At 37.6% G+C, this 25,103-nt stretch overlaps 1 protein-coding gene across 4 annotated transcripts in view; it reads right to left on the bottom strand.

The window, feature by feature from the left end:
- Positions 1-25,103, bottom strand: part of zbtb16a (zinc finger and BTB domain containing 16a) — a 127,866-nt gene that overhangs the window by 61,407 nt on the left and 41,356 nt on the right. For all 4 annotated transcript variants that reach the window (XM_015337781.2, XM_006642264.3, XM_015337778.2 and 1 more), the window contains exon 3: positions 10,412-10,509. In XM_015337781.2, the coding sequence (XP_015193267.2) occupies positions 10,412-10,509 (98 nt within the window). The remainder of the gene's footprint in view (positions 1-10,411; positions 10,510-25,103) is intronic.

Here is a 25,103-nt window from a genome sequence, read left to right as displayed (position 1 = left end):
ATTTAACATTGCCTTTATAATACCGAAACCAATCTGCTATTTGTCTTCTGCTTTCCAGACCACTTCAGCAGAAGGAAACGCACAACAGAAAGGATCCCTGAAGAAAGATACAGCTCTTCCAAATCAAAACAATTCTGACATGCATTTCCATGCTGACAACCTCCTCAATCTTGCCAACATTTACATTGAACTTGACAACAGATGGAGAGAGGGACAAGAAAGCATTTCTTGCAGGGTAACAAAAACCTGGAGGCAGGAAAAGGGGGCAACTTACTGTACATGCAACTTAACAGGTGATCGGATTCACCGAAAAACAAGCGATTTTTACCAGTCTCACCATATACCCAAAAGGAGACATGTACCCGTTTTTTTACAGTGGCATTTCGTCAAGTTGATAAATACCATGCTTGTTTGTTCCCTTCAGCACCTTGAAAAATTCACAAACAGATGTGCCACATGTGATGAAGCTGATAAATTGTGGACTGCTTTAAATTCATTTTTGAAAAGCAGTTATGAGATTTGATTGGGATATTTTAATATTCCGGGACAAAGAACTCAGGCTTTATTGCAATGATCTGGGATATTAAATTGTATTTATATACTTCCAGTCCAGCTATTTTAAACAGTCTAGGCTTATGTGATTATCCAAACATCAATTTCAAATAGGAATAATTATAAACATAAGAATTCTTATTAAAAGGATGATAAAGACTGAATCATTAATAAACTATTCTATGTTTTCTAATACAAAGTCTCAAATATGGTCCTTGTACTGTGTTTGATACTCCAGTATCTTTATTATGAAATTAAAGCATACACTAAATGATATAGAGCAGTAACTCTTCAGGCTCACAGTAGTCAGTGCTACTTTACAGTCATGCATCAATTGGCTCGGGTTGGAGTCTTTTCAGCAGGTTTTCTGACAAAATAGTCTAAAATATCTTGATTGTTTATGCAGTCTGTAAGGACCAGGCAACGCATTTCAACATTTTGACAACTGTTAAATAGATATAAATATCTATCTAGATATAACTATCTGTGTAGAAACATTTAAACTGACATTAAAAATAAAAAAGGAAACTGTATCATGAATTGCTTTGCGTCAATAAGGTCTTAATTTCAGCAGAGGTTCCGAGACACAAATACATCTAAGAATTTGTGATGTGGGATGTTTACTTAAAGTACCATATGAAAGATGTGGTTTGAAGTATGAGAATATTTGCATATTTTCAGTAGGTTCACAATCTGTTTTTGTTTTTACACCTTACCTTGCCTTTTGGTCAGGGGATCAGACTAAGAAATATTCGAAAGAAATTAGCTCAATCCATTGAGCATGTTTTTTTTTTTTCTAAATTATGATTCTATTCAGCAGGGTAAACACACAAGCTAATAACAGGCTTTAAAATGTGTTTCCCAAATATGCATGGCATGATCCCTGCCTTCACTATGATATAATCAATTGTCATTCTAATCCCTATCAAATTCTAAATACCTATGAGACAAATATTGTAACTATCTTGGAGTCCTGCTGTGAGCTCTGAAATACCTTTAACTCATAAGTGCCAAAAAATGCATTGTGGATACACAGTACATTTCTCCAGGTCCTTATATAACCTCTTAAATGTTTACCATTGCTGAAAAGGAAAGCTGCATTTTTTTCTAACAAAATAAATCTGGACTCCTCTTTAGGTGTGCTTTCTGTGCTATTTCATTATTTTGCATGGAAGTTATGTTTTGATGTATCGCTTTTATTTCCAGCAGAACAAATTAATCCGCACCCTTCCAGCAACGCTCCCTTTTGACAGGATCTGCTCAGAGGAGAAAAATGATGAAGTAAATCCAAAATTCAATCGCCTGTGTTCTGTTTTAGAAAGCACACAGTGTACTGTACAGCCCATAAAACTCCAAAACAGCCTCCAGACGCTGCTGCAATCACCCTCCATCAAAACACTTTGTCTCGCATACAAAAATAAGATCCAGCGTTGAGCTGAATACCAAATCAGCCCATTAGAGCACAGGGCACTTGCTACTTAGCAACGAAAGGGATTTAAAGCCGCAATACCCAACGACAAAGAAATAAGATCAAGATCTTTTACAGGGTATTATGGCTGGCTTTAGCTTTTTGTTTTAATTGAAAACAGTAGCAAGATGATGTTAAAAAAAATGAAACAATTAGGTTGGTGTCCCAAAATAACCCCTCTTTCAGACTGTGCTCAATGCGTTATTTCTGAAGTGAAAGCAGGAATCATAAATCATTAAAAATCAATCCGCTGGAACCTGACTTAGGTGTCCTCCATTTCATGATTTAGGGCTATAACGAAACGTACTTTAAACAGGACAAGATTTTATTTATGTGTGCATTGATGTGAAATTTAAAAGCTTAAAGTGTTGATAAATACATAATGTGTAAGTCAACAACAATTACACACTGCATTTTGTAGATTCCATACACATATTGAACTAAGTACTAGCAATTTTATGAGAAACAAGGTTGTTCCGTATATTTATGCAGCGCAATTAATACTGAATGGGTGTTTTTTCCAAAAATTTTGAACACTCGTTCATTCAAGCATGTTGTAATTAGAAAAATGTAGTGAATTAACTTCATTTAAGGAACAAGACTCTCATGCTTACATCTTAAGACATCTATAGAGACCCAGGTCATAAAACTGTAATTTAGTTCCACTGTGACAGGGAGAGGTGTTCAAAAAGGCTCCAAATGTGAATGGAGGGGAGTAAACGGCTTTAAAATACTGCCAGCTATGCCTTTATCAGCAAAGAGAAACCATAATTGAGGGTGGCTGTTAGTTTATAGGGTCTGAAGAAAAGGAAGCCTTAGGTTAATACACAAGGTCACCATTGCAGGATCTGAGCTTTGTGGAAAAAAAAAACACAAGGAAAGGAGTTGCTTTTTGCCTTGCTTTTCTTATTCCTTATAGTTCTTATCTGATATGTTTGGCTAATAATGTTTCAGACGAAAGAAGATCAGAAGCTTTATAAATAAATCTGCACTGAAAAAAAGTAACCTACTGTAAATACATGGTGAAAAGCATGCACATTTCTAAATTGCTGTGAGTTGCCTACAGCCATCCACTGTATATCCTACTGTATGTGAAAATGGTTCAAAACAGCACCTTTGCAATAATCCTCGAAAGTTCTCTGTACATTCAGATCACATCATTTCCTTTGCAAAGGAAATGCTGTCCTGCCTTTCTTATTCCTTATCTGATATGTTTGGCTAATAATATTCCACACGAAAGGAGATCAGGCACTTTAGTGCAGAGATTATTCTGCACTAAAAAAAGCAATCTAAATACAAGATTGTTGAAAGCATGGGCATTTTTAAGAAAATTGAACTTAATGTACGTTGCATGCAGCTGTCAACCTCATATCTCATGTGAAATGTTTCAAAATGCCATTTTTGCAATAATCCACCAAAATGATCTGAAACTGCTGACGGTACATGCAGATCATACCAACACAACGTAAAATCAAGATTTCAAATTCTTTGCAAGGAAATGCTGCAGTGGCTGCGATGGCACGAAATCTTCATTAACAATCGTGACTTACAACTCGTGATGGCGGCCAGGCTGAAAAATCACAAAGGCAATGAGTACGTTTTGTCAACACATTTTTTTTCCACACAGATAATTGAATGTCAAAAATCTGATGATAATTGGAAGATGTATTCATGTATATGCCATGTCTAACCTATAACTTTACACAAAAAACATTTAGCTTAGCAATGCACATGCTGCGATCAATGAACTACTGCAATCAATGAAGTACAGTGCACCTTTTTTTCCCCAGTCAAACTCTTATTGACTGGCAAAAACTGTAACTCTTGCCATAACCTGGAAGGTTACTGGCTGCAGTTCACAGCTCTTAAATTGAAAGAACACTGGATGTTTTTTATTTTCACTTTAAATTTCCACTCTAATTGCCAAGATTGAGTAACTTTAGTTTATCAAGAGTAGCACTTGATCATTTTTCCAGTCCAAATATTATGCATCAAAGCCAAAAGAATTCGGACCCTCGGTTGTCCTAGTTTCAGGAGATGCATTCCTTATTTCTGAAGGAATGATGACATTCGGCTGCCAAATACAATCTTGACTGCAGTCTGAGCTCCCACGAGTAATGGTGGCTCACAAGTCAGGTGCTGCTCAAAATTTCTTGGTTCATGTCCAGTTATTTCAAACTTATTGTTCCAAAAATTAAAAGCGCAACTACTATGCCAGCTATTAATCATGTGCTTCTGTCTTTAATGGAAATGTTTGAGAGTATGATTCATATCTAGCAAATAGGGTCATCAAAAGGACGTAAAATGTGCCATTAAATTATCAGCTTGATTCAGAAAATGGATCTTATACCCAGATACAGTTAAGCATCAATTAATACCACCATATTGTCTGGATTTCCACAGATCTTTGAAAGATGTGCCAGAGTGATGTTATTAAAACATTAAAGCCACTTTAACAAGTCGACTCTCATTCCAGAATTAGCATACCGTAACCCTCACAGAGGAGTGAAAAAAGTGATAGCCGTTTGATGACAAGAAAATGCACTGGTCAATTACAAAGCCATTTCCAATGGCCTAATCATCCCTTCTGCACCTTATTAATGAGAAGATTTATGCCTGGCATAATTTTAAATGTTGTTTTAAACAAGAGCTTAATGTACATCAACAGGTCAGAGAAAGTATTATGGGTTTAAGTCAGAGGAGAGAAGTTAGGGCATGCCGCCAAACAGAAGCTCAGGGCCGATTTATATCCTCTGTCCATCATCCTCGGCTAATGCTCTTGAGGGAGGAAAGAAGACGAGGGGGGGGGGGGGGAGGTCTGAGGGAAGAGATGCATTTTTCATCAGCTGGTGTAAAATTTATAAATGGCACTGCAGAAATGTTTTTCTTTTTCAGTGCCGTTCTGGTTTCATTTAGAGCCCTCCATCCACACGCTCTCTCTCCCCAGTTCCCGTCCTCCTCCTTTTTCGCTCTCTGCCTCTCTTTTGCTCGCTATTTCAGAATATGCGGCTTGGAAAGCAGTCAAGTTTCATTAATTTCTGGTTTGGGTACAGTATGTTCCTGGACGCACATCTGCGAGCGATCATAAACGCTCTGGAATGCTGGCAGAACATCCAGACCTGCCGGCAGCCGATGATGTCATCACTCTAAGGGAAGAGCTGGACGATCGCCAAGCTGTAAGAACACAGCGCGCAACTAAAGAGATGGATAACAAGTGAGAGGATTAAGCTCCTTGCTTTTAAATGTTTCCCACTTTCCACAGCGGTACAGTACAACCCACCATATACTGTACATGCACTTTTACCATCTATAGTTACAGCAGCCGGCGTTTCTGAAATTGGAATAAGTCATGGGTAAACTTTTTTTTTTTTAAATCAGCTCGGGCCCTGCGACAAAAAATGTTAACATCTGAACTGCGGCCTAATAAGGGTAATCGGGTCTTAAAAGACTTGTACACAGCTGAGTACTTTGGAAAGCACTTTAGATTGAAATTCATTCAAGTCGATTTACTTACACAATATCTGAATGCTGTACTTTGACTTTGTTCTTGTACCAATGAGCAACGCTGCACGAGATCAAAGGCAGGACTGTTTGTACTTTTAAAGTTACAGCACAGGGGATAGATGCGTAAGATGTTCCCTAGACTACAGGACTGCATGATGGTGTAGAAAAAAAATGGATCAAATACAAGTACAACTCCTTAAAAAGTCAGCTACACATAATTAGGCATCCACAACTCCTTCCTGACATAGAAACAAGCAACATTTTATTGCCTACATGTAACTTGACTTAAAGAGTCAAAGGGTCTTTGTACTGTAAGCCTGGTTTATTGCACAACTCATTCCCTTCATCACTAACAAAAGTGCAACTTGGAGCTTTTTCACAGTACTGGAAACAGCTCACGGCAATTCTCTTTCCCACAGAGACCTGTCAAAGTCTGCAACATCACCAAAGCTACAAAAACTATATCTACATCTACAGATACACTGTTTCATGGAACAAAACAGTACTAAAAAAAAAGTGATCAGAAGATCAGAAGCACTAACTGATATTTAAGATGGTGGTAACAGAGAAATATTTCTGTGCTGATCAACTTGCAGTTCAAAGCATGAGCATTTGTTTTTAAAGCCATCATTTAAATATTGAAGATTAAAGTGCTGCCCGCTATCTCCCTGCGTGGAACATCCCAAATTTAACGACATGATTCAGTCAACTTCAGAGGTGCGCTTTCACCACTGAGCTCGTGAATCCAAGAAAGGTCTATTTCCTTGCTACTCCTGAAAACAGTTCACAGACTTAATCATACAGGATAGAACTCTGACTCAGAATGTTTAATGAAAGCATTCTTAACTGGGGGCTTCTGTGCCACGCTGTTTGCCTTAAGCGATGCACAATACACCATGGGCAGGCCTTTTCCATGGGTGACGGGGGGGGACATAAGAACGACTGGTCGGATGTTTTGTTTGCTGTCCAAATTGAGATGTTTCTCACCTGGAAGCAGCACTGGTTTTCACTGTAAAACGTTACTTTAATGACCAGCAGCTCTTGTGAAATGTAGTCATTGCACAACCCTCTGATATTCATAAAGAGTTCTGGAAGCAATATTAAGAGGACAAAATATGATAGCACTATTTGAGTTTTAGGAATAATATACTGGCAAAATTCTGTCCTTTTCTGGTTCACCACAGGTTTATTATCGGAAAACTAAACAAACTCGGTGTAACTCAGTATAACTGAGATTTGTATGCTGCCTTGTGTTTATACAGGGCATTGGCATGGCAAAATAAATGCCTTTTCAAGTAAGTTGATGGTTTCTGGAGAACCTCCATTGTATGTTCACTTCTTTTCAAATGATTATTTCCTTAGAAACATTCATCTATGCTGTGAAACTAAAATATGATTGTGAGTGGTAAACTGTTAGGAGAAGACCTCTAGTACTCTAGTAACTTTTCACTTTCCAAGCTGTCCTCAAGGTTTTATAATGACAGAAAAACTGGTTAGTTTCGAAAAACAATTCACGATTGGCTTTCATTTGTCATTTGTCTTCTTGCCATAGTAGTGAATCCACATTTAACAGTTCATAAAATACATTAAACAGTATTTATGAGCATTGTCTGTAGAATTTCGAAACTAGTTTGGGTTGTGTCACTACACAGGACCCAGGTGTGACTATTGCGACACGGTGGCTGTGTGTCTTAATTTATGTTGATGGGTCCTTACAGCCAACAGGAGGATTTACCTGTAATAAGAATTCAGACCTGGGCTGAGTCAGTCCAGTCTGGTACATTGCCAAAGGAAATCAACCTACTATACTGTTGAGCTTGCCAGCTGCAACACTCTTCACAAAGCCGAGGAGAAAAAGAAAACGTCTACTCAAACCCCGAACGGTAATCCGCTCCCTTTTTCATGCTTTTGTTTACACCAGCAGACACGTACTAACTCCACCTTCCTGTGAACGGGCCCCCCCCCGCCCGCTACGAAAACCTCTACCCCCAGACAATGCAAAAAAAACTGGCGCAAGACTCACTGTACATACTGTACCCATAGCACTGGCAGTCAGCCCAGACTGGCCAGCTGCCAATTCCACAATAAAATAAACACAGTGACTGCCGGCAGAAGCAGGGGGGGGGGGGGGGGGGGCGGAGGAGAGGAGCACTGAAATGGTACACCGCAATACACACTGCATACCAAAGTGCATTCTTCTCTCGCCTTCTGCCTTTCTTTCTTCAGCGGCGAGGTGGAGAGGTACCTCAGTCGCAAACATGCTGCTGGAACTACAAACTGTGATTAGAATCAAACATATCAGCAGCACAGAACGGAGGGGGGAAACAAAGGAAAGTGTGCAATATCGCCAAAGTGAAGAGAGAACGATAACGTCAATTTCTGCTCTGCTCTTCAGTGTGCAGAGCTGGACCTGAAACAGTCAGATCTCATAACGCACCTCTTTGGAACGTTGAGCACGATCAACCACTTCCCTGTCTGATTTGTATGCTAGCTGCTAGATGTAAAACTCTATATATTACATCATCTGAACTGGATACTTCTGATACTTGCGAAAAATGCATTCTTATGCACAGCCCTTTGATAAAGCACTACAAGTCAAGGTGCATCTAGTAATTTAGAAAATTGAAAGCAAAGCAATTTTTGTCGGCTAATCTTTCAAAATGAACAACCACAGGTCTTCGACAAGTACCCCCTATGAAGAGGGAAATGATCCTTCATGGTTACATTAAGTACAGATCCTAAAAACGAGATAATACCACCAAATCCTGATCTGTTATTCACAGCTAAGCCACCAACAAAGTGTAAACCAACCAACACTATACAAGAAATAAACACAGAACAAACCTTATATGGGGTTTGAAACTGAATAAGTGCAAATCGCTTCATCTTGATGAGCAACCCACCATTGCTGTCCCCGCAAGAAACGCTCTTCAAACAAACAGCTGCTAACGCTGAAGATGAAAAATGGCAAAGAAGATCCAGAGCACGACTGACCTCAAACCTGTCTGAGGCTGCAAAGAGTGATGAGAAGCTAAATGAAGACAGGTCAGGCTCCTGATCTACAGTACCTATGTCTGATCGATTTCAAAAGACCAGAATGCTAAGGGAGCTGTATGAAAGTCTGCCGAGGCCTTGTCTCATTTTCCTCACGCTGAAGACGCACTGGCCCGTTGGGTTTCCTTACTGCATGGTGACTCATTCCTTGGTCTGGCTTTGATTGCGTGAAGAATCCTCTTGGCAGGTCTTAGTTGAGCACAAAAAAAAGTCCCCTCACAGCCCCAGCGGCCTCGCTTGACCGAGGCCTTCGATAAATGTCAATAAACATGTCTCTTCTTTCCTGAAGACCACAATGACCTTGAAAGGGCAGAGGCCCATCATGGTGGACATCCGGAATATACTGTCGGGTCTGGCAGTTCCTTAAGGTGAGCAAAGCAACCCTAATACTTCAAACATCAGTTAACAAAGATTTTTTTTAGCCTGTTAATAAAGGTAAATGTCCTAAAAGGACGTGAGATTGATTTATTTGTGTATATTGTTTTATGTTGGCTTAGCTGCAATTGACGTTTTGTGGTGCATGTTTACCTTGGCAGTTTTATATTTGCTTAGACTACTACAGAAACTGCATGTATCAAAAGCTCAAAACAGTCAGGACAAAAACGTCTCTAAACTCAAACTGTCGTAAAACAAACGACTTCAAATAAGCTTTGATTTGAAAACCTTGCATCTTACAAACATATATTCAACAGCACAGTTTGAAACACTTTTAATCACTCCACCACAATCATTACAATAACAGCTAAGAATGTTATACCCCTAAATAACACATAAATCTTGTAGTGCTTATGAGTAATGCAAGCTGAATTTGCTACAAGTCTCAAATGCACACAATGACTCATATCACTCACTGTATTGTAGAAAAAAATACACTAGCATTAATTGAATAAAAATATTCATGAATGATTTTTTATTTTCATACTGCACTTTTCATCCTAAAGGCTCCCTACTTTCTTCATATTGTATACATAAGAGAACCACTTCACCCACCACTGGAGTGCTGCACTCACCTGAATAACGAATGGCAGCCATTATGTGCCTGCAGACCAACTACACAGCAGGATCAGGTGCTGAAGTGATAAATTGCTTCAGCAATTAAATTAAGGGGGAACTCTAAAATGGGCAGGTTGTGGAAGCCCAGAGAGGAATTAAGCCAGAACAACGGCCTACTCTCAAGAACAGTGCCAGAGGTTCTGTAATCATCAAGTAATCAAGAACTTGGTTAAATGTCACATCTGAAGGACAATGCTGTCCATACTGGGAAATTAGACTTGAAAATAGACAAGAGGAAAGAGTGCCACCTACTGGTCCACCAGCACCATTATAGCATTGCCTTTGTTTTTCCTTGGAGGTCTCCTATCACAGTACTGACTAGGTCAAGCCTAGCTTAAACTTCCAAAACCTGATGAAATCAGATTGCAGAATGGAACCACCAAGTACACTATATCAGAATGCACAATCCAAGTCAAATCTGTAACTTAAGTCTTGAGGCATTTCCTCTTTGCAACCATTCCTTCACATTACTTCTAATGGCTGAAAGGGTGCTCTAAAGCCTTTGACAGCTAATCCTTAACTTTATAACCTGCATGCAATTGCATTGAATCCAGAATGAAGCATTTACAGCACACTGGTCTCAGAGAGTATGTTCAGAATTCACAGCACAGGATTTGGATAGGACCTAGGATTTGCAATATAGAAACATTTTATCTCAAGCACATGGAGGCAGAAAATGTGAAACATTTTTACTCTATATTTAAGACCTTAACAGCCAAAAACAATGGCGGACCGAGCAACATCACCATAGCCATAACCCAGAGTGACTCTTCCCGTTACCTGAGTGAGACAGCAAATGCATCCTAAGCCGTAAACTATCGAGGAAACGCTTTCCACAGAGCTCACAGCCATAGATTTTCATTCCGCTGTGCAGGTTCCTGGAAGAAATGAAAAGAAACAATGGAAGACATTCAGTATCGTGGACTCCACAATATTGGACTCTACAACTCTATGCAGGCCTTTCAATGCCAGTACTTTGAAACAGATGCTAACTTCCTCAGTGCCACACAAAGTAAACCAAAACTATTACACAAATAAAATAAAAACATAATTATTTTTTCCATCAGAATACTTGGCAACAGGCTGTTCTCAACAGTTCGTAATTAGCAAGTAACAGTAAATCACACAAGTGTTAAGTGACTTTCAGACAAATGTATGTGCACTAGTCTCTATCAGATATGTAGAAAACTGGGCAATTGTTGTGCTCTTCTCAAACTGAAAAATTAATTTTGTTTTTGTTCAGTTGTGATACTGACACTGCTTTGCTGGACATTTGTAGTGATCTTCATTTAGCCCAAGACATCCATTCTTGGGGTGTTAGATCTCTATTTTGGAACCACAGGTCACTGCTGAAATATCTGCAGTCCTAAGCTGCTTGCGAGGGAAAAGTTTAGCTAGGTTTGCTTCCAATCTCTTCCAATTCCTTTCAATGGTTTCAGCATGCTCTAATAAATAAAGTTAAATCTGCACTGTGAGCTCTGTTCCAGAAAGTTTTGCCATGGAACCTTCATGTTGAGTGCACATATGTTACCATTTGGCGATATCAACAGTAATTCTACTTTATCCACTGTCTTCAAGTGTTAAGAAGTTGGTGTCATCCTATGCCAAACAACAAAGTACAGTTTATCCAGTTTAGATCTGAATTTTGCTCAATTTCATTGGACGTTTAAGAATAATATAGAGATGTTAATGTCCGCCAAGCTAGACCTTGCTAGACCTTTTAGTCTCATAAATGTGTAACTCCTAGAGGTTTTATAATAATTATTATTAAGATGTGGTTTGGAATAATAATACAAATGCATCCCCATAACAAAAACCCTTGAAAAAGTTTCAAAATTATCAAAATATGCAACAATGCATGCAGTTAAAATAAGTTGTTCTGGCATAATGGTGTGTATCCCAATAACTTCAAAAACATACAATTTTAAGAAAAAGCACACCAGCATTACTACATATGAAGAGCTGGATTCAATATACTCAATAACAATTCACACAGAAAAAAATAGAATGTAAAAGTTGCATTGACACCACCAGATTAGATACCTTTGGTATTTCACCAGAGCTCTGTCGATTTCGTCACAAAGAAGTTGTTCTTGATTCCACTAGCTGAAAATCACAAGATTTCATAACTCACTCTAGTCCTGTTTACACTGGTTACATACCCAAAAGGTTTATGTCCCAAGGGCGAAAGGCAATCCTGAGACCTGCACTCTACTTTTGCTCTGCATCAACTTTCAGTATCCAGAAACAGAAACCTTTGTTGCTTTACATATGACCTGCTAGTCATCATTTACTATGACTCTGTCCGAGGGTTACAAATCTGTCCAAACATCCAGTGAATGGGCTCTAATAATTTACAATGAGGGGCAAGTACACAGGACAGTAATATCTTAAGTGCCAACATACAACAATTACACATTTGAAATGTCACCTAACAATTTGCAAATGGTTATTTTTAATCTTTTTGTCAAAACAGAACTGAAAATGTCAAAATATTTCACTTAGTAAGGTGAATGTTCTCTTGCTGACATGATTAAAATCAAAATACAGTATAAATGTCACAGGGGTGTTAGGAGATAAGAATGTACTTTTTCAAAATCTGCACGTGTACAGTAACTATGCTTTTTGAAATTTCTCTGAAGAAGTCAATACTGTTTCAATCAAAGTTAATACAAAGTAAATCATTAGAACACACCAATCCCTCAAAACTTTTAATCAGCCAAATGCCATGCTTAACTGATGATGTCTGAATTGATATGCTACCGTAACTTTTAAAATAATGATGTCTTATTTATGACTGCAGTATGTTTTTTTTACAGGTCAGCTAATACGCAAAAAGGGATTCATTACATGACTGTCAAACTTTTTTCTTTAGAGGTTAAGTACATGTTAATGTATATGTTTGTGTATGCATTAGTTGTCAGGACAAATTACATGTTTATTTATTTTTATCCTTTGGGAAGTTAACTATTTGTCCGATTAAATAAACAGACAGCAGAAACATAGAAATACTTAATAAAGACAGTTTCCAGCTGTGATCAGAGTGTTTACATGATGGAAGTTTAGCAAGCCTACAGTCTCATTCAACCATTGTAAAGCAGCAGGTTTTGACCTGAGTAACAAAAACTAGCAACGGAAATACGAGTTACTGTTTTAAAATGATAAGATGAATGATTTAATAGCTTTCCTTTTAAAATGTAATAAACGTATTGTACCAACAGAACCAGTGGGTTTTCAGCTCAGTTATTTAACAAAACACCCTCCAAGATGAGACTGCTCTTTCTGTCCTGTGCTGAATCTAACCTTATATACTTTAACACACAGACTCCTAATTTTCGCCAAAGAGAAGTGTGATGATCAGTCTATGGCCTTTGCCGTCAAACCCAATTACCCAAGTCTACTGATCCACTGAACTCAGTCACATGGCATGAATGAGGGCACTGATCTCTACCATTCTCGCCCAGTTTCCAAGGCTGATTGAGGAAACATGGTTCAATTTTACCTCCTCACTACAGACATACATAATATTGGACACTGGTTGAGCTCCTGTTGGTCTTTCACCACCACAAAACTGGCATGTGGCAATTGCAATATTCACACAATGAGATGTGCAATCTAGTACAATATACATCTTCAAAAATGGTTAGAAATTTAAGTCTCTTTGAATAAAAGCATCAGCCAAATAAATAAGCAAAAGTCATTTTCTTTGACTTCCATTTCCATCTTTACTACAACTGGCATTTTCTCCTTACCATAGCTGCTTTATACAATTTTATGAAGTAAAATAGCTGTGGTTCTACGATTAATATTGGCAAATGAAAAATCCAGGTTGTTTCAACTGTAACCTCTTTTGCATTTCACTGGTATAAGTTGACAGTCTATATAGTGCGTTCTGGCTAAACCTCAGAACTATCTAATCCCACACAAAGTGGTACACATGAAAGCCTTAAGCTTTTCACCTTTTAAAAAGAGTGCATCTAGTTCTCATGCCCTGGTTGATGGTGGTAAAACCATCACAGAACTGCTTTACTTTATTCTTGCAGTGTCTAGTGCTTACTTTTATACTCCAAATTATCACCAAGTCTTCAAGGGACAGATAAGCAGCCTGTGAATGAATTACTACAATGTATTGCAACAACTCATACAGAGGACTTCAGACAACACACTGATTAAGAGTTAAAACCATGTTTGTGATAATCCTAACCTACTGACCACCATAAAGACCCGTCTAACATTAAATCTCAGCAGGTAAACCCTTTTTATTATTTTATGGGTTTCTTTGCTTTGCTGGAGCTTATCAAGCAATGCAATGGCAAACAAGAAATGCTAGTAATTTGTTTAAAGCTGTAAACTAAATTTCCTTTTATTAGCTGGCTTACAGAATTTTGTACTTTTCCTTGAAAACTTTTTTAGCCCATTGTTCCAAGTGTTTAAATGTCTTAAGAGAAGTAGTTTCTTGTTAAGATGCATGGTTTTATATCCCAGTACATACACAGACATATTTATTTGCTGTATAATGTGAAAATCTGCTACTAAAAAAAAATAATTTTAAAAAGCATGACAATAGTCTTATGAGTACAATTTTGAATAGACATTCAAAAGAGTTTTTCTCTTGTCAAAAGACCATTTCAACTAGAGTGTTGGCATGTCAACCAAGGAACACATTACACACAGGAGGTTGGACATCCCAAACGTGAAAGTGATAATCATAAAGATAATAGAAAATGATACTGTGTTGGTATTAAAATGGAGAAAAAAACTACATCTCACAGGCTTGGCTTCGGCATACCTAATAATATTACTGGCGGGTTTTCTTGCTGGGATTTGCAGAGAACAAACAAGATGAAGACTGAAGAAGTGGAGCCCTTTGGCAAGCTGTAAGTCATTAGAATGACCCCGTAAACGCCACACTAAATAAAAGCCACTTCAAAAGGACACCAACAGCCAAGCTGGAGACTGGCAGAGGAATACACACCTCTGGGACAATGACTGTTACAATATGCAACAAACGGCAAAGCAAAGCTCTTTTCATTTTCCAGAGAAACAGAAACTTCAACAATAATTTCAAGAACAGCACATACTGCTGGTAAGTTTTCAGAGTGCAAAAAGCAACATGCCAAAAGGCAGTATATATTTAAAAATTAAAAAAAACAAAGAAAGAAAAAGGAAAGACAATGGTATAAAGGGAACCTTTTAAATCCTCATACAGCATGAGGTCAAAATGACAACACATCAGCCCAGTCTCAGCTTGCCTCCTCAGAAGTCATTTCCAAACAAAGTTTACAGCACTATGAGATCCCTGATCAACATCTGGACCTAGAAGGTTTGAGTTGAAAAGCTGACAAATATTTACGAAACTGAAAGCCCCTTTATAACTTCAAACATTTAGTCACAGTCGGTAATGAGGAAAACTCGAATGTCGGTATTGTGTAAGTTATAAGGAACATTTCATTCTGCCAGAGAATTTGTTTACTTCTGTAATGTAACCCAGTCATACCGGATTAAGGAAATACATAACAGAAGCCTCCATTAAAAATATTTTGACATCTGTGTCATCGCCATTACAGTAAAACACTTCTTAGAAACCAGTGAATAATAATAATAGGCCACAATATTTAACTTCACTGTAACGCAATGCTGTAGAGCCTTACTACAAAAAACAAAAGTGACTGCTAAAAAAAGTATTTGGTTTCTTTCAGTAATTGAAAATCAATTAACATATCCATGCTCCAGAAGTACTTTGTAATAAAAAACAATACCATTCATATTAATTACAATAGTAAAAAACATTTTAGTGCGATACAAAACATGACCGCACTTTTTCAAAAGTGTAAATCTTTCCGCTTGTATATACATACTGTACAAAACACAAACAGGCAATATTTTCAAAGTAATCTAGTTGAGGTGAATCTACTCAGCACAGAACTTATATCGTTGATCTCTGCTCTGAGTGTGGCTTTTAGATTTTTTAGTATGCTAGTGACAGGCCTATTTCACTGGATAAAGAGTTGGACAACCTGGGAGGAAAACCGATACAGCCAAGTAATCATTACTGGGAATATTTTCTGACCAAATAGCGGTGACCTCTCCCAGATGTAATTGCAAATAAGACTCTCATTTGTGTGAACTGTGGCAGCCCCTATTTTTTTCACTTCTTTCGCCAGCTTGCTTTGCTGCTGAAACAGTAGATAGGCTACTCACTTTAAGCAGACTGACTGTAGTCATTAAGGAAGCTGACATAAAACTCTCTCGAGCCATTTACTCAGTTAATAAGCGACTTTGTCCAACAGTCAGTTTTGACAACAGCAATAAATTTCAAATTTATGTCAACAAAGCATATGTTGAACACCTCATTTCAGAGCTGGAGTGGCGCAGTGCCTCGTAAATCAGGCCTCTGTTTGAAATGAGAGTAGATTACAGGCCTGCGTTATTGAGCTGTTACAGCTAGGGCCATATAAATCTGAACTTTTTAACTTCAGACAGGACCTTCTGCAATACATCATATTGGAGGAGTTTCCCTGTCATTACAGGCTATGTACATGTTTTCATCAAGACACCCAAACTTTTTCATGTCCTTTGCCAAAACTAAAAACCTAGTAATTTGTTTCTAAGAAAATAGATATGTAATTGCAGTATTTTTTCAGAACCGCTGAATTTCGATTTTTTAATGAACAGCACTTTTAAAGAGCTTTGAAAAGTCGTATAGAACCTTATTAACAAAAGTCTAACTCACTTGTCTTTCAAGTGTATTCATCAAAAGATTAAATTTTACACATGAGCAAATCATGTAACAAAAAAGGAGTCAGATTTACTACCAGAGACAAGGTAATATTTTCAATTGGAGAGTATCTGTTGTTGATATCACCGAAATTATGCATTATCTGTGATTAGTGCATTTTTAATAAACATCCAACACATTTAACAAATAAACACCTAACGAAAGCTGTTGCTTGATTGAAGTGATTTAAAGTATTTTTGCAACATCCATACATTTTCTAATACCTTTATCCAATACAGGGTCGCAGGTTAGCCAAAGCCTATCCCAGCAAGCAATAGGTGCAAGGTAGAAAACACCCTAGACAGGACGCCAGTCCATCACAGTGTTCACAACATATTTTTATTAAAAAATACATCAGCAGTACTGCATAATGACAGAATGCCAGAAATTAGGACGAAAAAATATGCAAGACTATTTGTTTTTATCTTTTTCACACTACTGTATAAAACCTTCTCTATAGTCAAACTGGAGTTGAGTCCTCTTTTTCTCACTTTAAAACAAATCAAGACAAATTTCTATCCTTCATTTGTCAAATCATGTCTAACTGCTGCAATTTAAGGCGATCATGCGCATGACATCAACAAATTCACCCCTTTTTCCTAAAATAAGACACTCTCTCTCCGAGTGTGAAAGTATGGTTTAAGTCATTTTCCTGTCCTTAACAGACCTGCTGAAACATCCATTAAAAAAAACAGTGAAATGCAAAGGTGTAGCTGATCTCCAATTAAGACAGGAACAAGGAGGTATGTACACATTACCACCATTTACATAAAATAAAATCTACTTGAAGATAGCAAGTTGAATGTGCTTGGGAATTAAACTACTGAAAAGCACTGTGGTGCATGCCCCATTAATTTGCCTTTGGTAGGTTCCAAACAGTGCTTTCAAATCATCATGTCCCATGTGCATAGTTAGATTAAGGTATTTGTCAAAAATACCCAACAACAGGGAAGAGATCAGAGGCAAGGAAAACAATCCATCTCTCTATCTATTCTGAAGCCCAGCATAAATATTTCAGTCATGATTCAAAATTGCATTCATACTTATGGTTTTCTAGTTTATTTGGCTAATGGACACTAGATTTCTAGAAATGTGCAAAGTGTTTTAAATTCATGAAATAGTTTTCCAGTGAAGTAAAAAAACACATTCATTTCATTTCTGTTTCACTGAAGCAGAATTCCCTTTAAATCACGTTGAATAAACTCAGAAATCACTTTCCTTTTCAATAACGGCAAGCTCCTTAGAAGATACTTATAATAAACACCTATGTTGTAAATTTAGTCTACAACTGCTTAGTAATGCACCTAGACTCTTGATACAGACGTGGTCAATTGCACTAACAATCAATTCAAGACATTCAATATCATGTTTAATTTTTGGAACCTCTAAAATGCTTTGTGTGGTGGGATCAGGAAAGCATATTTATTTATTAGATTTACAGTTCTCACACTATTTCATAATTTGGCATTTCACAGTTCTGACTACAAGAGCTACCCTCTGTGCTCCCTCTTATTTTTTCAGTTATATGCTTGATTGTGAATGATTATTCCTGATTGCTGTTCTATGCTGTTTTATCTGATCAATTGAATCTTCGTGCAGGTCTTAAAGCAGTGTCAGCGGAGTTAGTGAACCTACAGTGGATTAGATTTTATTAAATGAGGTCTTCCAAGCCAGTGTCCCTCTCTCAACCTAAAACTCACCAGGGATTCCAAAAATTCCACAGTCCTCAGTTTCTGAAAGACCAAGGAAGAAAGGCTACTCTAAACAAAATCCACCCTTTTTTTATTTACAGTCGTCAAACATCCCCTCTTAACTGAAAAGTGCCAAATGTTTGTTTTTATATTACCTTCACAGAGCAATGTGGAATCTCTTAAAGAGCAGGTTCCTGTCCGCTAAAAGCCAGAGGGCTTAAGAACAGTAAATCAGATAGCACAAACAGAAATAAAAATGGAGACAAAAAAAGGCACACAAAATGGATTTCCCATCTTTCAGGCACTGTGTGCTGCAACCCATCAACTGGCATTCATAAAAACCCATTTAATGGACACACTCTTATCATGCCTATTACAAATTCGCCATCCACACTGACAGTGAGACAAGGGGTTAAGGACGAGGCAGCATCACAAACAGAGCATTTTATTAAAGCACAGGCACGTATTAGGAATTAAGAAAGTGAGATAGATACAGTGTGCCGACAGACACATGCCTTTTTCCCCCCATCCCTTTCCTGTACACCTGCTTCAGCCTCTTCGTCACAGAGGCAGAGCTTGCTTCTGCAGGAAAAGAGATAATGCAGAGAAAATCATCTCTGTCCATTTTGTCCAAGCCCCGTGTTTTCCTATCCTTTTGTTCCTGATAATTTTTTTAATTAAAATGTAGAAAATGCTCCTGAAATTCCTCGCAGCGGCAGCGCAGGCTGTTTATCAGAGTGTCATCCAGCACATATCAATGACTCGCCCCTTTCCCCCTGCAGCAAAGCATTTCATATGAATTCTAGCCACATGCTCACAAATGCTGCAAGCTCGTGCTAAGCATATATGAGTAGCAGGGAGGAAAGAGCTTTAACCTTTATTCTGCAATGTAGCTGTTATTTATTATATTGAAAAATTACCACCTCAATTTGCCTGAAGGCATACAGATAAGCCAAGATGCAGACAGCCACAAAAAAAAATCTAAATCCAAATGTACTTTTAAAACAGCTTTGCTTTAGACCGTGTTCTTCGGCAGTAATTTTCTATTTGAGTCATCGTTTCTGCTTTTTTTAAGCAGAAACAATACCTTTCTATTATTAGTATTAGAATTATTAAGAACTCTCCAAGGTGCTCCTTATTTTTTTTAAATCTCATGCCAAGGTGTGCCCAGACAGTGAACAGTGTATTTTCCTTTTAAGTGCTGTAATAACCTGTAAAGTTTTCGTGTCACAATTCCAATCTACGTTTCATTTTTATTGAAAGTGTTTATCAGTCACCAGAATTTCTTCCAATCCCATTGCAAAACTAAAAATCAGGAGCTGCAGTGTGTAATATAGCCCAATTACGTTGTCGTGAGAAATGACATAGCACTCTCTTTATTATGTTTCCCAAAGTCTCTTTTATTTGGAGTCAGCAAGCCGAATTGGTGCATATTAGTGTCTTGCATGCAGCTTGTCAGGATCATGTCTTGAGTCAGGACTCCTAATTGTGATACTTAAGCATAGGACCCCTTCCCTAACCTACTGTACGTACATAAAGGTTTCAAGAGAGCTAAGCCAATGTCTTCAGCAATGTGAAATATTTAACATTACATATACAGTACATGTGAGAAATTTAGGGGTTTCACAGTTTCAAACATTATCAGATTGAAGGAGAGGAATCATCTTTAAATCAATAGCTCAGTAACTCTGGAAATTATCAGTAATGTGACTGCAATCTATATTACAATTTTAAAATCTCAAACCAAGCACCTTTGACTTACAGGTCTCTGTATAAATGACAGTATCAGCCACCATTAGCCTCAGAACATTTCTGCCTTTAAGAGTGTCCTGCTGATTTAAAACGAATATTAAATCATATGTCAAAAGGCTGAGCTAATTTCATTAGAGCTTCCAAATTCAACAGCATGCAAAAATCATCCCTGCTGTCTGAGTGTTTGGACCCTCCACTATTAAAAACACAAAAGTAAAAATAAGAAAAAACCACCAGAATTTATAATACAGGTTAGAAGATACTGCACTGTGATCTGTACATCCCCTTCGGCACAGTTTCCTCTCTCTACGTACATATCAGAAAGCAAGCTGTTTCTGGATCCAGAAACAATATTCATTTTCATTCGGCTTCCATTTTTTCTGTTCATATGGATTTTCTATCCTCAGATCAGGAAGGTTACCACATTTATGAGTGGTTGCACTATAAAAAGGTAGAGACAAGTGCTTTCTATCCTATAAATTATTCACGCTCATCACCTTTAGCCAAGCAACAAAACATCAAGGATACAGTATCTTACCTTAGAGTGCTATTTGGAAAAAAAAACTGCACTACTCCTCTGTGTCTTGTATAATTTCATCACATTTCAGATGCGACAAACTAGAAACAGTGATTTTTGGTGGAAGTTTGTACGAGAACAAGGAACAGGAGAGATGTCCTTCACTAGCAATGCAATACTTACTTTATTTCACAACAAATGTCATTTGATAATAACTGTAGAGAAGTGAAAACAATAAATTGAGTAGCAGAGTCTTAACAGAATTGTTTCTGCAAAGAAAATAGAACTTTCAAGGGGTTTTGTCTTTTAAAGTCAGGCATCTGTCACCCAGAGCCTTATCACAAAATCATAACAAGCAAGCAGCTCAACATACAGTATTGTAGGGTGAAAAAAATGCCTTTTAGTTTGCTCAGCAATACAGCTTAACTTTACAACTTGGCTGAGCCTTGGTGTGGTTTCATCAAGGATTTTTTTTTCCCGCTGCACAGCAAAGAGTGTTAAAAGAAAGAAATCTTCATACTTCAGGAACACTCTTTATATTTCTTCTTTGCAACTTCTGGCACAAGACATGTCAAGAAAGGGCAGGCCGTAGATTTAGGGGGGATATATCAATATAGAAGGAATTCATTCTCAAACACACAGAGTAGCACACAGCTTTACTGCAAAGCATTAAGTGGACCAGGGACATGCAGATTTCGAAGATAGTATTGAGATGCTTGTGTTTTTTAATAAATGATGGATTTTTTGTTCACCAGCAATATAAATGTATATAAATACAGAATATAAATAAATATATAGTCAAAGGCTGGGCTGCATTAAACAATCTTTGAGCTCATAAAACGTCAAGATATATTAAAACGTCAACTATATTGCTTCAAAAGAACAATATAGGCATTTTACAGCACAGAGCATTGACATTCTCAAAAATCCCATTCAATACAGTACAGCTCAAAGCACAAAAAAGCTCGAACAATAATGGTTTTGATGTATTTTCAACATAAAAATAAAAACGGGGAAAACAAAATCACATTAATCTCTTATCAGTGCCCCAGTGCATAAGAAGATGTTTTGCACTTGTTACTGTGACCACTAGTCATGGGGTTCTGCTTTAGATTCAGCTTGCAAATGCAAAGCATCTGCAGAGTCATCCCCCCCAGTACTTCCCTCCAAAACAGAGCAGTTTAAAATAGCCTGGCTGTAGTGCACCGTCTCATATAAACAAGGCTATTACCAGCCTCTCTCCACTGGCACAAACACGCCCTGCCAGATAACTAGAATAGAACAGTGGATGACTGCTATATGCAGAGTCATTCTAAACATGTTTCTCTCAAAGTTCACTGTCAGTGCTATTATTGGACCTGGAAGTTTACCATGAGAAAGACAGGCAGTTAGTAAGATCTCTCTTTTTCTTCACCTGACGATTGTAGTTACTGGCCACTACTCGGTGGAGTATGGGCTGTTGGTATTTTTTTTCTTTATTTGCATTGGCTTGGGGCCCTTCGGTTCATATGCTAGTCTGTACGTTTAAAAAAAGAAACACCAACTGATGTTTAAACAGGCAGAAAAAGACATGCTCTCGTTTAGCATGAGGTAACGCTACTGACAGGACATGGAACATTTCTGTCACGGAGACAAAACACTAGATTTTTGCCCTGAGGAATGGGGCAATGCCAAGGATCATGTTGTAGTCGTGATACCAAGGCCAAGATTCTGGCAATGTCTTGCCAGGGGCCAAAAAATATCTTTAACAGAGGAAAATTGCAGACAGATTTGACTGAACAGTTATGCTTTTTTTTTCTGTGTAGAGTGTTTTTGGTTTCGTAATGCCAAATACTTTTTTGATTTTTGGTTGAATTCACTGCTAACTTTCCATTGATTATATTTTTTTAAATTATCTATCCAGTTTTCTGCAACTCCTTCCCAGAATTGTTCACAATCCAGGTACTACGCATCAGTTTTGGCTGCCAAATAAAGGAACTATTACGACTATTGCTTCTCAGCTCATCCTGCCAAACAGTTTTAATTCATTTGGTCCTTCTTGTTTACCATTAATTTGCTGGAAAACAAATTGTGTCCCTCCTACTCCATCAGTACAATCCCGAGACTAGTTTAGACCAGTTAAACTGTGTAAATAAAATAATATTACACTAGTTTGAGGAACTGAAATGGGAATACGGTTACCAGCGTTACACTGAGCCACCTACTGTATATCACAAGTTTAACTGCAAAACGTAATATGGCCACATTAACTGTCATTGCATCTACACACAATACAAGTGAGAAATTCCATGCTGCAGTCCTCCACAACTGTGCTGAAAAACTCATTCCGAAAATGGAAAACATGCTCAACTAACAGAAACATAGGGACGTACTCAAAAATAAAACAAAGGTTCAGATTCGAAAAATGTAGTTTTTTTGTGAGATTTTACATGAATACTTTTCGCGCAGACAGGTACCGAAGGAAAAACAATAGTGGTTGGGCAACAAAGCCTTTTTATCAAGAGTGCTGAATGTAAACTGTGAACTTAAGACACCAAGTTATTTAAATTTACACTGAACAACACATTATGAGGTTCATAAAGAGAGACTGACTTTTTAGATCAAGCTTTTGTTTGGTGTATGTTTTCTGGGGGAAGAACAACGAGAATACCTAAAGTACACCATTTTGCGTCTTTGCTAGAAATGTATCTGATGCATTTGGAATCGTGGACAATTGCAATTCATTTCTTGGTTTAATATACTTTTTACTCAAATGAGCAGAATATTAAACAGAGAAATGAAGAGTGGGAAGCAATTCGACATCCATTTCTTTCGGCATTTTATTTGTTGCATGAAATCTGTATTTTACTTAAAGTGCATTTAAATTCCAAAATGTATATGTCTGAGTTTTTTTTTCATAAAGTGGTTTTACGCACAGATAAGAGGAGCCAATGTAGTTACTGTACTTATGGCCTATAATTTCAAAGGAATCAGCCTATTATTGCAATAAAAAATGGACAGGGATAAAGGAGATACAGTCCCTTCATTTTTAATAGTTAAATAGATAAAAAGATAAGAAAATGTAAAGTACTGAATACTTTGTGGCTCAGCCTATTTTTTTTTTGGCTAGACCTACTGTATGTCTGTTTCTTTTATCTCTCTCACACACACACACTCAGGGGATGCTTCATTTAGTCCTGTAAAGGATAATACAGCCAGCTGGAAGACTTTTGCACCATTGCCATTGTAAGGTTCTGTTCATAGCTTGAATCAATCATATATGCAATGGATCCAATAAGTGGGAAAGGAGAACACACCTGGGGTCTAAGAAGAGTACTGCTGAGGCCAATTCAATTTGGAGCTCTGCCCCTAATAAGTGTCATGTTTTTTAGCAGATGCCACACCACAAAAAAGATTAATTAATAGCATACGGGCAAGCACATGGATCTCTCGCACCCAGACTTCAATATGTCTTCATTTTACCCTTCGGTTTTTCATACAGTGCAGCATGATCAGGTTTCTGCAGGCGATGTTTTTCTAATTACGAGAATCAAACAAGCAGCTTTTATACATCGTTCACAAACAGTGCAGGTCAACAGCACAGGAGGCTATATATTTGTTTTTTTAATCCAGCGCAAGTCCAATGATGCAGCCTAATAGGAACCATAAGCATACTGTTAAAAAATAGTAAATTAACCACTTAACTCAGATTTACAGTCACATCCTGCTTGTTCATTTCATAACATTTTAAACTTGTACTTTTGAACTTTTTTCTTTACCCTGATCCTGTATTTATCCAGTTACATGAAATTTGTCATATTTCGTGAACAGCGTCTTTTGGGAACATCATTTGTTTTTCACCATGTGAACAGCAAATACTTCTCTTATAAAAGTTAAGAACGGGCTTCTTTTAAAAACTACATTGCACACACATTTTAAATGGCTGCCTTCTTATTACTTAGCACAGCCAGATATTTTGTTGCTGAAACTGGCTACCCGCAGGTACTTCATGATAACCGATGCATTCCGCATGGGTTTATCTTACCTCTAATAATAAATATCAAACAAATAAGAAGCTTACACAAAGTTTGCAGTTTTTTTAAACGCAAGATACTTCAGTAGAAAAGCAATCCAGGGACATTTTAAATTGGTGTCCTATCAATTTTTATAAGATAGCCAACTATTAAAGGACGTCCTTCCTTGTTCTAGGTAAACTTTAATTCATGGAACATGACAAAGGCTGTGGAAGCTTTCATTACAGCGGCTAACTACAACCACATTTAAATAAGCAAACAATTTACCAAACACTTCAGTGTATTATTCCCCAACGAAATATCCCCCCCTGTAGCTCTTCAGACATGTAATTTGCCTTTTTTTGTGTGTTTGCTTGACCTAGAAAAAACAATTTTAAAAGGGTCTTCCTGTAGTTTAAACATCTCTGTGGAACAGGTAGGCTCTAGTACCCTTTTTCTCCAGAAGATGAATTGGTAAGCTGTCTGCTAGAGACAGGGCGAGTAGTTGTGTTTCTGTAATGGGACACTGGAAGTGTCTTTGATTAATGGAATAGCGATACTGAGCTGTTAGGGAACCTTCCTACTGAAAGACCGATTGAAGAGAAGATGCTCGCAGACAGATGTGAGACCAGAGCCAAATTAAGGAGAAAAGAACAAATCCAAAGATATTTACCTGCCATTGTGCAAAGGTAAATGAATCAGTAGTTTAAAAATACAGCAAAGGTACAGCTTGTCATGCATT

This window comes from Lepisosteus oculatus, chromosome 23 (genome assembly GCF_040954835.1).
Source record: "Lepisosteus oculatus isolate fLepOcu1 chromosome 23, fLepOcu1.hap2, whole genome shotgun sequence".
Taxonomy (NCBI): domain Eukaryota; kingdom Metazoa; phylum Chordata; class Actinopteri; order Semionotiformes; family Lepisosteidae; genus Lepisosteus; species Lepisosteus oculatus.
The sequence above is the reverse complement of the archived record's forward strand: the minus strand, read 5'-3'. Positions and strand labels throughout refer to the sequence as shown.